Here is an 18,416-nt window from a genome sequence, read left to right as displayed (position 1 = left end):
TTATAGGAACTCATATCACATGGACAACTACCAAAGCTCCATCCATCTTCAAACACTGACTCCTCGTTCATTCTCTCCTAGCTGCTTCGCAGGTATATTTGTTACTTTGGGGACCTTAACTCCATGAAGTAAAATTCTTTAGGATAAAGACCAGTCTATTTGTAACTCCCTCTTGTCTTTTGAGATGAATAGAGCAGTTTTCATTTGAGCAGATGTAGCATTCTCAGTGTTCTGTATATCAAGAATACCCCCAGAATTTGGAAGGATTACTCTTCCGTTTTTCGGAATGGTAGAGAGAATGGGTTCTGTCAAATACCCAAATCCTGTTTGGTATTTGTGTATCTAACAGACCAAATATTGTTTCAGTGAATTAGTAAAGTACATTCAGTGATCAGGCATTAAATCAAATCATGAATAAGGAGTTCCTCAGTCTTGTGATTCATAGAATCATAGAATGTTAAGGGTTTGGAATGAAACTTGAAAGATCATCTAGTCCTAACCCCCCTTGCTGTGGACAGGGACACCTGCTTCTAGACCAGGTTGCTCAAGGCCTTATTCAGCCTGTCCTTGAACACTGCCAGGTTTGGGGTGTCCACAGCCTTCCTGGGCAGCCTGTTCCAGTGTCTCATTACCCTCACAGTAAAGAATTTCTTCCTAATATGTAACCTAAACTTCCCCTCTTTCAATCTGTACCCATTATTCATTGTGCTATCACTACAGTTCCTGATGATGAATCTCTCTCTGGCTTCCTTGTAGGCCCCTTCAGATACTGGGAGGCTGCTGTGAGGTCTCCACATAGTCTTCTCCAAGCTGAACAGCCCCAGCTTTTTCAGCCTGTGTTCATAGGGGAGGTGCTCCAGTTCTCTTGTAAACTTCAGAGCAGAGCCCTGCTCTGAACTTGCTCTAACAATTCCATGTCCTTCTTCTGTTGGGAACCCGGAATTGGATGCAGTAATGTGGGTGGGGTCCCACAAGAGCAGAATAAAGGGGAAGAATCACCTCCTTTGATATGCTGGCCGTGCTTCTTTCGATGCAGGATTCCGTCTGGCTTTCCGGGCTGTGAGCTCACGCTGCTGGCTCATGTTGTCTAGCATCCACAAGTCTTTCTCTGCAGGGCTACTCCCAGTCACTTCTTTGCCCAGCTTGTCAGTGTGCCTGGGATTGCCATGACCCAGGTGTAGAACCTTGCACCTCTTTGTTGAACTCCATGAGGTTTGCACAGCCCATACCTCCATCTTGTCAGGGTACCTCTGATTGGCATCCCTTCCCTCCAGCACACCGACTGCACCACGCAGCTTGGTGTTATCAGCAAATTTGCTGAGGGTGCACTTGGTCCAACTCTCCATCAAAGTTGTTGAATCAGCTCTACTGCTGACCTCTGAGGGGCACCACTGGTTTCCATGTGGACAATGAGCTATTGACCATAACTCTTGGCATGTGGCCATTCCACAGTGTGGTCCATCCAGCAAATCCATGCCTCTTCAGTTTGGAGACAAGCATGTCAATGCAGCAGAGCATCAAACACTACTTAAGTCCAGCTTCCACCAATGCTGGTCCTGTCATAGATTGCTTGTTTCAGGAGCCTGTGATAATATACTGTTTTATAACACAAATGAACACAAGGATGGATACAAGAAGAGATTAAATGTTCATAATCACAAAAGACACAATCTGAACTTCATTTTTGTTTTTAATCATTGGAGGGTTTCTCTTATGAAGAGAATTACAGGGATAAAAAGTAACTTATGTTTATGAATCTGTAATAGTAAAGATGGTGGAACTTCATTATCCTCATTCTACAGACTGGGAACTTGCCTAATGTTTTTGTTGAAACTTGTGTAGCAACTGAACCCTGCTTTTGGATACCCAGCCAGACTTGGTCACCGTGTCAGTGTGATGGCAGGAGTGTAAGAGTTCTGCTCAGGTTTGCCAACACATTCAGCAGAAGGCATGGCATTGGCTCCACTCCTTTCCCACATGTGGACATAGTGGCAGTACTTTGACACTGGTAAAAGGACACTGGTGGTTATTAGGCACAGTGTGGTAGATGTTGCCTTGTTCTTTCACCAGAAATGTCAATCAGATGGAAGGCATTCTTTTGGAAGCCAATTTGACTGCACTGAATATACAAGTTTAAAATTGCAGTTGAGTAATCTTTCTACCAAGGATGGAGATTATCAATTAAGTTATCATCAGAATTAAAAGGGTTTGAAGTAGCAGTGGGAGAAGTTGCATTCATCTGATAAAGACAGCTAATACAAAATTGTAATGCAGTTGAACTAAAGAAATATCATAATGTCTCATTTCACTGGATGAGAGAGCAGGTTTAAGTCACCTATGCTGCAGGAAATGTAAATATTTCCAGATTAGACACAGTTATTTCTGGCTGTATTCCTATTTTTAATCTGCCCATATGCCAGTCTGATAATTACAAGAATAGGTAAATTACATTTCCTGGCAGTGGATGAAAGTTTACTGTAATGAACATCCCGCCACATTCATGAAATGCTTGTTTAATAGCCAACTGCTGAATGCTCTTTTTAACTAAACAGAGTAAAATATGAATGTTGGGATGACAACATTGAATTGAGACATGATTGAATAGCTGAATAGAGAAAAATGTAGCCTAGACCTATAGCAAGTTCACTTATGTTAGGATGCAAGAGAGAAATGAGATACCAATGACCAGATCAGAAAGAGCCTGTTAAATGCAAAATGTTGAAAGATTAAAGGCTAACCTAAAGAATGGTAATTTCTATTAACGTATGTGAAGTATGAGGCTTAATGAAGTTATTTACTGATGTTTTAAATAACTTATTTGTTCTAAAATAGTTCATGGATATAACCAGAGGCTCTCCATTAATTTTCTAGGTTTTCCTAGGTCTTTTTCTAAAACTAGCTGGGGTTTGAATTATAAGCAAAATAGTGCCTTAAAAATAATAGGACTAATAGCACCAAGATAATTTTGCTTTTGTTTTGCCTCTTTCAGTTTAATAATTAGCAAACTGAGCTCATTCAGTATGTGTTCAGCATGTTCAGATGAAAAGCATGCAAATTCCCTGTGCCTTTTAACTTATATTTGGGGAGAGAAACATCTGTCAATTAAGAGAAGGTTCGGTGTTCAGTAGTTAGCATTCAGTTGTGTCCCCTTCCTGTGGGGTTTTTTTTAAACTTTCTGGGTGATGGTAGATGACATAATTACTGTGAGAGTTGTAGTAGAGCCCCACAAGCTGTTCTATTTCTGCTTCTGTATCTGATGAGGTGCTTTTTTCAAACCTTCCTCCAACAGACTTTTCCTTAAAAATATAAATATATTTTCCAACAGCATAGTTACAGCTTTTGGTTTCATATCTATAAATTGAGGGTAGTGGTATTTCCCTGCTACTCAGTTATATGCATCAGAGGACAAACTTGACATTTTTCTTGCTGTTTCATTATCTGCCTAGTGAAGTATAAGTAGTTGTATTAGAGGCATAGTTAACTTTGTGTTTGTGTGCCAAAGAGCTGGGGTGCTAATGTTCCTAAAAAATGAAATATAACAATAGTTTAAAGAAATCCTCAAAAAGTTGATAAGGAAACTTACTCTTAAGATTATAACATGGATTCTTCTCACCATTAGTCTTAACTTGTCTTGAGGCTAGAGACATGCAACCTTGAGAGTTACAGCAAGTAGTTCTAAGAAGTCATCAAGGTCATTAACGCCATTGGTGGTGAAAATATGTGTAGGGGGAGGAGAGTTCAAATACTCAGTTCACTCCTGCATTTTCAGAATCATTGAAATATGTTTAGTAATTGCATATCAATGGTAACTAAAGCTGCAATGAGTTTTATTGATATATATATATATATATCCACAAAAGAGACCTAAGTAGATGTGGTTATTTGAGGAGAATCTCTTTAGGCAAGAGTTAAAAAGTAGTTAATGGTGCTTCTTACTAACTTTGTCTTTGTTCAGCTTCAATATTTTCTAATTTTTGTGGTATGATACTTAACTTATTTTGCATAATAAACCACATAATATGTAGTTACGTTATAAGCTACTGAATATATGTATGAATGTGTAGTGGTTGTTGAACAGACTGAGAAAATGAATCATTCATTGCAGGGTAGTTGGTTACATTTACTGGATTTCAAAAGTATTCTAATTCTTTCTAACAAATCAAAATTAGTCAGCAAGTAGTATCAGTTCTTTAACAATTACCTGTTCTCTCTGTGTTCAGAACTTAACGGTTGTCTCTAAAAAGTCTCCAGGGAGGATAGCTTTCCTTAAATATGAACAGAGGAATGAGTTGCTGCATGTCTTGATTTTTTGCTGTTTCTGTGAAGCTCTTTTTCTGGTGGAGCTTGAGCGCAAAACCTAGATGTGTACAGTTAATTTTTGCATGTTTGCCACCAAAACAAAAAAGGTGCAGTTATAGATCAGTTATTTCTTTGTATTCTGGTTTGATAGGCAAGATTTTAGATTTGCTTGGTTAGTCTGAGAATAAAAAAAATTAAGAGGACGGTGGGGGGAGAATATTTGTTAAAAAGGGCTTGTAGGTAGATAGAGCTTTGCAACACTTTTATGGATTATCTTTAAAAGGAAACTTGTTCTGGAAACTAGTACTTGAAGGTATTTGAGCTCATGTTTCCTTTGTTAGATAGCGCCAAAAAAATCAGGTCTTATTAAGTGATGGGTGTCTACATCACAGAGTGCATACCTGTGTATCTGGGTTCTGAAGGTACCAGTAATAAAAACCAGTGCTACCTTGTAGGTGGTACTTCAAACACAGGGGTGGTGAGCAGAGCTCAGGTGGGGTTTTTTTTTTGCCAATGTAAGGAGAAACACTGCTATACAGACAAGAGTATGAAAACATACGTGCTCATACTGTCTAACAAAACTTGCTTTTAGTGTTCTAAAAGTCTCTTCAGTAGATGAATGAGACATGACAGTGGTTGAAAGAACAGTTTTAGAGGATACACGTGAACAAAAAGACTGAGTTCCTATATGTTAATACTCTGGATCAGACATGGGGTTTGATTTGAAAGTGTTCTGATCATCCCTGTTAGCACACTTCTTTTTACATAGTGGAACAGCTCTGTAGTGTAGAAATTTTAATGTCTTTTGGATGAAACTAAACCAGAAGCTCTGTTCCAGAAGCAGTTGCAGTCTACTTCAACTGCTAGTGGGCATCCAGTTAATGGAACCAGCTGAATGCCGGTCTTTGATGGATTCACTGGAGACTTGGGTTCTCAGAACCCTCTTTTCTGCTGTATTATCCACTCCTTGTGCATTGCACTGGAATGGTATAGTCATTGTGAGCTTTTTGTGGACCAGAACTTAACTGGCAAACTCAGATTCTGGTTTTGAACTTCATCTCTGAATGAGTCTGTCTTGACTCACTGATTCAGTACTTGCTAATCTTGGCATGACTTTCACTTGCTTTCAGTCGCAGGGTAGAGAAGCCAGTGATGTTAGGATGGCTTTGCAAAGAGTGAAAGCAGCTGGAGTTTTCTGTTTGAAGGGAAAGGAAAAAGAAGCACAGATTGAAACTGCAGTCTGTCAGTGGAAGAGTTGTAACGGGAAAAAAATTGGATAGCTCTGTACCATGCTGTAGAAACTGAGAGTGAAAACAATTGCTTAAATACAATCTTGTAGTAAGTGATAGAATTAAGAGTCTGGCTTCAGTCCTCTCTTCTGGGCACAAGTCAATATCTCCATTAGAATTAAAGCGTCATCATCTGATTCTTCAGCCAAAAGGGAGTCTTGGCTTTCTAGAGCTATACTTGGCTTAAAAACTTTATTGTGAAGCAATTCAGACACACATTCAAGTAAAAATAGCCTATAAATAAATTAAAATCTTGATAAGTTTTAAAAATAAAAATTGAGTACAAATTGAGATTGATGTTCTTTGATCATAATCATCATTTGTCCTGTAGAAAATACAATTGCATTAGATTATGTCATCCATAGTTTGGTATGCGTGGTCTGATACTGTGTACTTGCTGGAGTTTTGCTGTTTGCTTCTGGTTTGTTTTGTATTATAATAACAAGCATATAAGAGCTAATATTCTTGCATCACTTGTGTAGCTACAAAATCAAGGTAACAGTGATAAGCCTTGGTAAACAAATACTGAATCAATTAAGTAGTGCCAGTTTTAATTTGCATCATTAAACTACTTTGGAAATTATTTAGAAGTGCAGTGCTGTGTTGTTTTGATGTAAAGTAACTTCTCTGTGTACTGTTCTAAATAAATAAAAACTGGTTTTGTTGATTTTATTATGGCAAATTTGTGATAGCAGCAATATTTCAGATTGGTGCTGTTAAGTCTGATACTTGTGGAAAGGTTTGAAATATCTATGTTTTTCTGTGAAAGTTTTGTTCTAACCTAAAAATCTGTAAAATTGCCTGTTTGGTATCCCAACTTGAAAACAAAATGGAAACAGGTCATTTATGTTTCGGTTTTTCTGTTGGAGACAAAGGTGAAAGGAAAATAAAGACTGATTATGATGATGGTGATATGAAGAATGTCTTGATCAGAAGGTTGTCATATGGCAGTGAAAGCAATAGATACTTGTGATTTTTTTCCCCCTCCTTTTCCCCTGTACTTCTTTAAATGGGCAAGAGATGGGTTTTATACTATGTAACCATTTAGTTTACTCTTAAATGCTTTAAAAATCATGTTACAGTATTTGTTTCTAATGACTAATGGGCAATCGGTGGTAGACTTGGTTTAAAGTAGTCAGGGAAGTAAGGGGTTTTTCAGCATGCAGAACTAGGTCAAGAACTGCTCAAGCTTTTGCTTGAATACTCTGTTCATTCGACATCTTAGTTGGGTAGTTTGTACGTATACAAAGTGAATGCAAATGCTGGTTGCATCCCAGCAATTCCTTAGCTACCTTCACTTTCCTCAAGTAAGGTGGGAACTTTTCATGGGAACCTTAACCTCACAGTTTAAAAAAAAAAAAAAGAAGTTGCAGCAGTTGGTTTTTCATGTGATGAAGGGCTTGTTCTCCATCTTCTGGTAAAACACTGAACAACAAGGTGGAGAGAAAGCCAAGGAGAAAAAGCACAAAAGTAAAAGATAGTTTTCATCTCTAGAAGCTTTAGCTTATCAAGGCTGAGAATAATTGTAGTTTAACACTGTAAAGATTTTTTTTTGTGTGTGTCCCTTTAGGGTGTAACTTTGCAGTGGGACTTAACAAAGACACTGGTACACATGTATTGGTATAAAATCTTCTTCCAGATATGTCTAAATTTGGACCTTTAATTTTTTTTTAGTATCTCAGATGCTTAGTTAAAATGTTATAAAATGTTATAAAGCTATTCTGAACCAGTCTGTTCATTTTCCTTACCTGAGAGAGGCATCACAGGCAGTGTTGCTGTGTTCACTTAAGTTCTGATAGTCTGGAAATGCTTCTTGAGGCAATTCCTTTATAGAAGCTGTGAGGATGATTGCCCAGTGCATGGTCTTGTGCTCATTGGTCATGCCTGCTATCATCCTAGTCATTTTCTAATTGAGTTCTTTTACACCGAATTCTTGGGGTGGGGATGATTTTACTATTGCAAACCAGTACTGATACTCCACATGGAAGGGAGAGATCCATTAACTTCCTTACAAGTTTATTTCTATTTTAGTAGTTCAGTTCTGTGACTTTTCATGTGATCCAGTAATGATACTAACACAGGGCTGGAATTGCACAAAAAACTCAAGGCCAGAAGCCTGGCTTGGTTTGTAAGCTATCATAAATTGAACTTAAAAGTAGACTGTTATCAGCTTTCCAGGAATTTGAACAATGCTGTCTTGATCACATGTTCAGTTCTTTATTGGTTGTAGTAGTCAGTGAGCTTATGCTTCAGGCTCACCGTTTTACTCTGAAAAATACAGCTTTCAAAAATAAACTTGTCTTGAATGAGATAAATGTTTAGCCTCAGCCCAAGAATCAGTGTAATGGATTTCCCAGAAAACCACCCAAACAAACCAAAACTTTTATTCTGCTATTGTTAAGTCAGAAGATAGCATCAATGTCATGATACCTAGCTACTTGATTAAGAATCCACATCAAGCCAGCATATTCCTTGTGTTCCATCTCTTAGGGTTCAGGGCCTTTGTCAGGGACTAATCTGTCTTGCAATTTCTAGCATTTTCTCCAGTACCCATTCTCTGTTGCCATTTAAGGGCTTGTTACCTCTGCATGTCTGAGAAATTTTTTCCTGGCTATCCTAAAAAAATAGAGAGCATTTCATTCTGTTGTCTTTATTCCTGGAAAGCAGTGTTTTAGTGGCCATTCAGCATTTTTTTGACTCCTTTTTTAAAGATGTTTTATTTCTCACTGTATTGTTCTGTTCTTGGTCTGAGGAATTTATGCATGTTCAGTAAAGTTATTTGTAACAGCTTTATTTATACATTGCAGTTAGAATATAATTCACAGATTTTTTTAAAAAAAACCTTTTTGTTCATTTATATTTCATGTAGGAATTTCAGCAGTGAATTTATTGGTATTAAAAAGTGCCAATATATTAATTTTTTTAAAGAAATGTGTTCATCTTGGATATTTCAAAGTAACTGCATAAACATATATATTTATGAAATGTTTTTAGAAGTTTCTGTATCTGATGGTCTAGCTGCCCAAAATGTAGTGAGACCTCAAAATACTTGGTTAGCCTAGTATCAGGATGTGTGCACACTCTTAATGTGACACCATCTGGGAACTGTGCTTGTGCACAGTTTCCTTGCATGCTTCTGCAATGGAGTGCTGTACATCTAAGATTCCTCAGTGTTTCCTCTTAAGATACTTAAGATACTGGTTCTAGATGCAAGAATTGACAGTGAGCTTATCTACTGGGAAGATGTGACTGGTGGAGACTTCTCAAGTTCAAGCAGAGAGCTGTGTCTGTGTGCGCATTCCAGTACTGATGAACAGTCCTTGTGGAGCCATGGATATTGCAAGAACTTTACTGAATATTTCATGGTGCTCTTAACTCCCCTGTGAGAGGAAAGTTTATCCAGCAGTTTTGAATCTTCTTCTGGTTTTTTTTGAGTAATAGTTAAACATAAGCAGTTAGTTGTAGTTTGTGATTGCCATACCTGAAAGGTCAACAATGTGAAGCACATGCATGGGAAATACTTTTTCAGGGAGAAGCAGATAGGTTGCAGTTTTGGAAGTGAAAACTGACTTAAGATTATAGACCCTTAGAGTTAGTATTTGGGGGGGTGTCTTTAATCTTATTATAGACTTATTATCAATTATAATCAAATAATTGGGTTATTTTGGTAATTGAATAGCGTACAACTCCTTTGTTGGAGAAGGCATACAGCAGAGAGAAATCACCTGGCCCTACTAGTCAGACTTTTAAATCCAAGTCTTCATTTAGTGATTATCTGCAAGGTGTGGAGATCAGTGCAGAAGGCGACAAAAATGAAGTACAGAATCATGAAGGGGAAAACACCTTTTCTAGAGATGTAGTAAATCTCACTTTTCTAAGCTTCAGTAAAATTACTTTTAAAGTGTCAAAAGCAGAAAGATGGCAGTTCAGGAACGAGTAATTGCGTAAGGTACATAATATGGGGATACATTTCCATTTGAATTTCAGTTTAGGTTTAAATGTTAAGAGTCTTTTAGCTTACCTTCAGGGTTACACCAGCTTTGTAATACAAAGAGAGGATTGTGCTGGTAATACAAAACCAGGAGGCATCATTTGTTCTGTTTTCTTCACAGGTCAGTGTGGCTGCATTGTCAGTGTTCTTCACATTCAGCAGCAGTCAGATCGCATAGGAAGATTTTCAATAGACACATTCAGTATTTTCATACCCTTACTGCTCTAGTGTCTTGCTTTGCCTACTTCTCATGGCTCATCATTGCATGTTTTAGTAACTTACACATTGACAAGCAGGAGTGAGAATATGACTGTGCATTACATTCTTAAAATACAGCTGTTTGTATTTGAAAGATAGTTCTTGCTTATCTGTAGTATTACACAAGAAATTTGAGGAAGCAAGAGTTGAAATAATTGCAAGCAGATAGTAGCGTGGAGCTTTTAAAGGTCAATATTAGAATTACCATTAATTACCATTCTCTTTTTGTGCTGTTCTTTAGTTGACCACAGGCAATATATGTCATGAACTGAGGGAAATACGTACAGCCTTGTTTTTCCTCAGTTTGCGTGGAAAAAGAAAACATCTTCTAGATGATGAGTAGTACTCAAGCAGTACGTGTGTGGTACTATAAAATACTTCCTTTTGCTTTAGTTGTATGTATTTAAAAAGCAATGTCTGGTACTAGATCTGATTTTCTAACACAATCTAATGTAGAAGCCAGCTGTTCACAAAGAACATTATCTCACTCCCCACACCTTATTGTCAGATAATAGTATTGCCATGGTAAGGTGATTTATTCCTTCAAAGAAAGTAAGTCCTTGTCTTTCAGGTTATGGACTGACCATTGACTTAATTCATTGTGTATCTCTGTTGTTACAAGCTGAATTAAGAGAATTGTCTGCTTTTCAGAGTGTCTGAAAAATGACGTATGATTTTGGCAAGAAACACTTTCTTGTGTGCTTTCTGGAAAAGGAATACTAAATATTCTGGCAATTGATATTTTTGAACTACCTTTGGCAAGAATAATTGTGTGAGATCTTTCTTATTAGACTAATAAACTTTCAGGCTTAAACAGACAAACTTCAGTTATTCAAATACTGAAAGAAAACATGGTTATCTCTCTTCCCCTGCTTTTTAATTTCTCTAGGTTATGATCTTGTAGGGAAGAATACAGCACAAATAATTTTCATGTATTGTCTCACCATAAGTCTCTTGCATGAAGGTTAGGCTCATGACCACCTGAGGAACCCAATTGTACAAAATTTATTGAATCATACAATGGTTTGGCTTGAAAGGGACCTTAAAGGTCATCTAGTTCCAGGCCATGGACAGGAATACCATTCACTAGATCAGGTTACACAGGACCCATCCAACCCAGCCTTGAGCAGTGCCTGGGATGAGACCTCTAGCTTCAACACCTTCTGAGTAAAGAATTTCTTTCTGACATCTAATCTAACATCATGACCACTTTCAGTTAAAACCATTGCCCCTTGTCCTGTTACTACTCCAGTACAAAATTTCTCTCCCCCTCATTTTTATGAGCCCACTTAAGATACTGGGAGGCCACAGTGAGATCTCTCCAAAGTCTTCTGTATGCTGATCAACAGCTTTCTCAGCCTTTATTCATAGGAGTGCTGCTCTATTCCTCTGTTCATCTGTGTGGCCTCCTCTGGACCTGCTCAACCAGGTCCATGTCTGTCTTGTGCTGAAGACCACAGAGCTGGATGCAGCACTCCAGCCTGGATCTCAAAAAGACTCACAATAGAGGGAGAGAATCCCCTCCCTTGACCAGCTGGCCACCCCTCTTTCGATGCAGCCCAGGATGCAGTTGGCTCTCTGGGCTGTGAGCACACCTTATTGGCATATATTCACCTTTTTATCCATGAGAACAACCAAGTCCTTTTCCTCAGGGCTACTCTCAATGACTTCTCCCAGTTCATGTTCATGTCTGGGGTTATCCTGACCCAGCTGCAGCACCTTGGACTTGTTGAACTTCAAGATGTTCTTGTAAGCCTACTTCTCAAGCTTGTCCAAGTCCCTCTTGGACTTGCATCCCTTTCTTTTGTTGTTTCAACTACACCATTCAGCTTTTTATCATCTGTAAACTTGCTGAGGGCGCACTTGATTTCAGTGTCTGCATCATGGATGAAGATATTGAAAAGCACTGGTCCCAAGACAAAGTCCTAAGGGACACTTACTCTGGATCAAAATATGTTATATGTCTTCTTTCAGTCCCTTTAATCCCAAACATCCAATTCTAAACCAGTCCAAAGCAGGCAGTGGAACTTGATTTGACTCAAGTGGTTATGTTTTCAGGCTCATCACAGTGTATGGCATCTCTCTGCATCTTCCTCTGTATGATGATACCAAACTCAGGATCTCAAATTCATTTTTGTTTCCTCATGATCCATCATCTAGGGATACAAGCTGTGAGTTGCCCTGGTTATTAGAACATACCTGTTGCCTTTACAGGGCAGAATCCTAAGCCAAGAAAAACTGTTAAATTATGTATATGGCTCATATGGGAGCCTTGCTTCGCTGGTTTTCTTCAGTTAACCTTTCTTGACTGGAACCCTCACTTTCCTTTGAAATTTCTGTTGGTGATAGCAGAACTGTAGCCATTCTTCACCAGCTTTGAATAAAGCTTGACCTGTTTTCTTGAATCAGGCTATTGGTCATTCCTTTGAAAACAGCTGCTCTTTCGTGTCAATTGGTTGTTAGAAGGTACTGGAGGAGTGAGAGGCTTTGTTGTGGCAAGGGGAGCCCTGTCTCTGTGGGCATGCTCCTTGTGAGCAGCAAGCAGCAGAGTGATCTCACTGAGAAGTGCTGTAGTTCCTGCACCTGCCTGTGTGCGTGGAGCTTGGTCATTGCTTTGCTGCTTCTGCCACTGTGGAGTTTTTTTCGGAGTGAAGGAGGGAGCTCCTTCAGCCACTCTTTGTATGCAGCTCCCTAAGATTCATCTCCATATAATGCAATTGTGTTGAGCTTGTTGTTTGGGCTTTTATCCTATGTGGATGTGCTTGGAGAAAGTCACTGAAATAAAGGTTTTGCTAGTTCTTGGAGTTGTTTGAGAGGTGCCTCTTACCTGTGTGACCACTGTCTGTCACTTTCGCAGCCTCTTAGTCCTTTGGGTGTAGCAGGGAATGAAAATGACAGTCCCAGTCATGTCCTTACATATATTTAAGTAAGCTTACCTTATTCAGGTGTGTTCAGGGTAAGAATCTGTTCTTCAGAGCTGAAGAGAGATGTAGGTGTACATGTGTAACTTCTGTTAACAGTAAATAGTGCTGCCTTTTAATATGAAACATTTTTTACCACTGCTTTGATGTTCTAGGGCTAGTTTTAGCAAAGATTGTTCAGTAAACCATCCTCTGGTGGGTGGGTTGCTACAGCAACATTCTTATAAGGGTTCTGTTAAAGATTGAAAATTATCTGAATTAACCTGTGGCTATACATTTTCCACAGTTGAAATCACAGGTATAGTACATATTTATTTTTATTGTACAGGTCAAGATTATTCCAGTTTTGGAGGATTCTTGACTGTGTAAGCTGCTGCTAAAATAAAATGCCTATTTCAGTCTCACAGAGGAACAAAACTTTTGCTGCTGTGCTTGGAATACAGTACTTGGCTTGATTAACAAGCATGTCCTGACTAGGGAGATAAATAACTTAATGGGGCCCAGGGCTGGGGGTAAAATTCTTTCTTTTTATGGTTGTAAGCAGAGCACAACACTGATTCATTAAGCAAAGCAGAATGAATTTGATCTTCTTTGTAAAATGGCAGTGCTGTATAGTCTAGAGACATCCAGACAAGGAAATCTGTCATAGTAACGAATATTTTTGAAGGGTGTGGTGGGTGTAAATCCTTAATATAGTTCTCATAAAGGCTTGGAAGTGGCTGATCTATATATATGAGATAAAAATAGCACAATTTAATGCTGAAATTAGTGCCAGTATGTTATAGTGCAAACTCTTCTTGCTTTTTACAGTGTGTTTGCTGCTTTTAAGAGATGATAGTAACAGGTCACTAGCACTCCGAATACTTTTTGTTAGATGGTGTATTCTGAGAATTTGCCAATCTGTTGATTATATCTATTTTTGACTAACTGCTACTGAATTTTCTATCTTAAAAATGATATTTTATTTGCCTCAGTTTAGTCTTAATAATCTGAATGTGGATTGTAGTGATCTTCATTGGAGTGTCATAGTTTCTGCAAGTGCTTTTATAATTCTTCTCTCATCCAATTTTCTGGTATTAATGACTACATGGTATTTCTGCAAGGTTCCTATTTATCTGGGAGAATTCCAGCTGAGTTCTGTCATAATGTGTCCCCTCATATGTAGATTGGATGGTGATACTGCCTAGCTGGAGGTTCTTTAGCATGCTGACCACCTACCATGAAACTTGAGATCTCCTGATCTTCTTGTTAGAGGTCTCAGTGGTCACTTGTCATATTATGAATCAGTGTCTCTCTACTGAGACTGTCAGTTTCCTCCTTTGGTTCTCATCTTTGCAATGGCAGCTGAGAATATTCTGGATATTCTTCAGTCACATTTAGATGCCTGTTCAGTTGTATCTTCCTGCCTCCTCCTTTTTTCTTACCCCTTCTTCTTCCTTCTTGTCCTCAACACTTAAGAGACACTTCCAAGTTATGTTGTCCTGGCTAGGTAGCTAAGTTGGAAATGTCCTTCATTTGCCAAAGCTTGCATTAATCTTGTTGTTTGCTGTGGTCTTTTGAAGAGGAGATGAGCAAAAATATATGGGCCACATTCAGAATGAAATTTACATCAGGTAATAACATGGTGTTTCAAGTATTAAAGAGGATTCATGACTTCATAGATCAAATTCTTAAATATTGACTTAATTTACTAACAGAACTTATTTGGCCAGATTTGGCTGTTTGGCTTCCAGGCCAGTTGTAGCAAATTTGGACAGTTTGGATAAAAGATGGGTAAAATTGAATGGTAGTTTATGCTGCTACTGCTTTGGTCTTATATGTTAGCTACCACTTGGGAGATCAGTTAGTGTTGTGGTTTGGTTTTTTTTAATATATATTCAGTCTAAAAAGAGTATATTTTTTACAAATTAATTAGAAAGGAAAGTAATTTGGGGTAACAGTGTTAATTTTAACTATTTATCTCTAATTACAAAGCTAATTGTCTGAGCTAAGTAGCATTCCAAACTAATGCAAAGAGTTTTCCAAGCATATCTATGAATCAATATGAACAGTAAAGTATGCTGAATTTCAAATTACCATGTTTGTCCCTCTTTTATTCAGTCTCACCAGCAACTTGTTTTCACATATTCCCTTTACTGGGGGAATTGTCTTTTAAGCAAGTGTGAAATTGGTTAAGCTGTAATACTCTTTTAAAAATAAGCAGTTGTGTGGTGTTTTCTCCAGTACAAAAATGCAAGTCATTGCAAAGCACTTAAAAGAAGAAAAAGCTTACTCTGTAAGGAAAAAGGATTATATCACTGTGCTTTTTATTATAAATTTTCTGTGAGTACTATACTATGAAAAGTGCAGTATTGATTGCTCTAGTGAATTCTTAACAAGAAACAATACCAATCTGTGGAGAGAGGACTGCTTTTACAGGTTTGTGGCATTCATGTAAACTGAAGCTTATGCTATACACTCTTTTAATGTGACTACTTATATCAGCTGGACAAAGGGAAGAAGTTACTGCCTTTTCCATCTAAAACATTGCTCCAAAACCCAAAAAGTGAAGAGTATAAAGTATACTTTCCTGGGCTGTTTTTTGTTCAGCTTTGCTGTTTTGCCACTAGCATCCTTAAACAGGTCGCGTGTGACTAGTCAGTAATGGAAATCATAGTGCTTCTGTTTATGAGAGTATTAGGATAAAGAGAGGCTCTTCACTGGAGTTTTCTTTCAAGATTCTTTGAAGGCAACTGCTTTGTTCTGATCTGATTATTCTAGTACATTGAGCAAAATTTCCAAGTGGTTCTGAAATAGTGTTTTCTAATATTGTTAGCTTGTTTATCCAGTCCTCCTCTGTTCTTTCTTTCATGCTTCAGCTCTGTTTTGCTCTTCCTTGATTTCTCTGTCATGATCTGTGGTGTTTTTTCCTGCTGTTAGGAGAGCATCAAATTGAGTGTTACAGCAAAACTGACAATATTCCAGCCAGGTTCAAGGTTCCAATAGGAAGCACTGGATGTTCAGAAGCATCTTCTCCTGCAGTAAAGAGAGCATGTAACTTCTTTACATATTCATTGTGACATAAGATCTCCTTTAAAACCAGACAGGTTTTAATGCAGCACTTTGCCAAAACCTGCGTATTTCTTACGTGTTATGTCCTTGAATGAGATACCTTTGGGTCCTTGTTTTGGGTGAACAATATATAACCTGGTGATGGTATTGTAATTGCAAATGATGATATGAAACAGATTTCTGATTCATTTCAGTATAGATGACATTTTTTATTGAGGGGATTTATTTGGATTTTGCTAAATGTAAGAATTTTAAGTATGTAATATTACCACAGGCTAACTCAGTGCAGACAGCTAACAGACAGACAATGCTGAATTTAACTTAAGTCTATCTTAGCAGAATTGAAGACAGGAATAAACCTAGTTCTGTTTTGTCTTGTTTTTTAATGGGATGGCTTGCCTTTACAGAATAGTTAACATTAGGTTTTCTTACATTCTGATACATAAACTTGCACTAAGTTCAGTTTTATCATTTGAGTTGCATTGTATCTCAAACATAGCAAATTCTTTTAGATAATTGTATTAACATGTTAAAAATTAAACAAAATTTCAGCATTTGATGTTAACTGGGTTGAGAACCACTTTGTTCTGTTTCTTTATTCGGGTATGTGGGGGACACTCTAGCAGAAGAGCTTTGATTTTCCTTACCAGAACAAACCTTGTCAGAATTGAAACAATTTTGTCAAAATTAGTTTAATTACAGCTGTCCTTAGTAAATGGAGAATTGTGACTTTTGCTGAATGTCCTTGACAGTATGAGCTCTGTAACATGCTTTCACAACAACAAACCTGATTTCCTTCTGTGAAGTAGGTGGTTCTGCAAACAAGGGGATAGCAGCAGATGTTTTTCTTCCAGACATCAGCAGGTCCTAGTATTTCATCTCACACAGTATTCTTATAAACAGATCTATGAAGTAGTCCACTAGCTGATGTGTGGGTCCCAAAGACACATAGTACTACGAAGTACAGATGACAGCCAGCTACTTGCAGCTTCCTATTCAAAGCTCAGCACTGGAACAAATATTCCCTTAACTTCTTTATTAGTGACTGAAATAGGGGACAGAGCACATCATCATCACTTTTTTGGATGATAGTGATTTGGTGGGAGCAAGCAAGGTAAGGGAGGTCAGAGAGACTATTGGGAGGGAGCTTAGCATCCAGGGGAAATGTGCTGACATGTAGTCTGGCTAAGGTGAGCACAAAGCTGAGGGGTGGGAGGGAGTAGCTCCATGCACCAGTAGAGGCTTGGGATCAGCTCTGTTTCACTAGCCCAGTTGTTCTCCTGAGCAGCTCCATTATGCCCCGTCTAAGGACCTGCTACACCCTCAGCTATGCTAGCACCAGTTTGAGGGGGATTAATCCCTCTGTGGGACTGCTTCACTAGGTACTGGTGGAGGAAAATCCTAATAAATGGGATTCTAAACATTCAAAAACAGGTTGCCCAAAAAGGCTTTAGAGTCTCTGTTCTTTGGTATATACACAGCTCCATCAACATATTCCTCCAAACAATATATTATAATGATCCTGCTTTCAGCAGGGCGTCAGACAACCAAAACTGCTCTCTCTTACTCTCAGTTGTGTGTTATGGCTCCTCAAGAAGCAAAGAGCAAAATTGTTTATTGTAATATGACAGACTCCATGCAGCCTGCCATGGTGTAGGAATTAGTTTGCAATCCATCAAGTTACCCTAGGCATGATAGGAGAGATCCATGGGGGATGTGGTTGGGATATTGACTGGAGAACCTTATTATCTACTTTGCCTAAATGTGAGTCTGAGTCCCCTGGCCCTGACTGAAGTGAATAGAAGTCTTCTGCACGTGGGTTGGTGGCTTTTGTTTCATCACTCTCATGAGTTTTAGTTTGAAATCACTGGTGTTCATGTGGCAAGTAGGAAAGCAGTCTTTTTACTAATGAGTTTTTGATGTACAAATGGTGTCTTTAAAATGCATAGAACATAACATAGTCCTTTCAGAGCCATGTAAAAAGCAATGTCCTGAAAATACCTCTATCTTCAAGGTGGCAAAGCAGGGGGAAAGTAAAACTGTTCCTTTACTGAAGTAAAGAAGTTAAATAAAGACTAATACTTTCAAATTTACCTGCTTTAGAAGCTGAACTATAGAGATGAATGTCTGAGTTTTCAGTCCCTTAACTAAGATATGCTCTTCAGGCTTCTGTATTTGGAAAATAGGAATGTAAAATGAATCATATGATGTTATCACAGGGAGGAAGTGTCAGTCATAACGTTTTTATATGATCAGAGAATGACTGTGTGTGGAGTCTTTAAGTGTCAGTTTTTAATGAAACAGTATATTTTAAGGGAAAAAACGTATGTGTTGGGAATCTGTAATTCATATTAAGGAGATCTACTAGTGAGAAATATAAAATTTCAAACTTACATTTATTTCTGATTTTTGGATTGGTTTTTTACTTTTCCTTAATAGACTTTGTTGGAATATGCAGAAAAGTGGAAGACATCAGAAGATCCTCTGCCTCTGTTGGAGGTGTACACGGTGGCTATCCGAAGTTATGTTAAAGCACGACCTTACCTTACCTCTGAGTGTGAAAACGTAGCCTTTGTGCTTGAACGTTTAGCACTGTGAGTATGTTTT

At 38.1% G+C, this 18,416-nt stretch overlaps 1 protein-coding gene across 1 annotated transcript in view; it reads left to right on the top strand.

The window, feature by feature from the left end:
• Window positions 1-18,416, top strand: part of ZNF292 (zinc finger protein 292) — a 51,297-nt gene that overhangs the window by 8,778 nt on the left and 24,103 nt on the right. The window contains exon 2 of the mRNA XM_015622470.3: window positions 18,249-18,403. Within this exon, the coding sequence (XP_015477956.1) occupies window positions 18,249-18,403 (155 nt within the window). The remainder of the gene's footprint in view (window positions 1-18,248; window positions 18,404-18,416) is intronic.

This window comes from Parus major, chromosome 3 (assembly GCF_001522545.3).
Source record: "Parus major isolate Abel chromosome 3, Parus_major1.1, whole genome shotgun sequence".
In the NCBI taxonomy this organism is placed as follows: Eukaryota; Metazoa; Chordata; class Aves; order Passeriformes; family Paridae; genus Parus; species Parus major.
The sequence above is the reverse complement of the archived record's forward strand: the minus strand, read 5'-3'. Positions and strand labels throughout refer to the sequence as shown.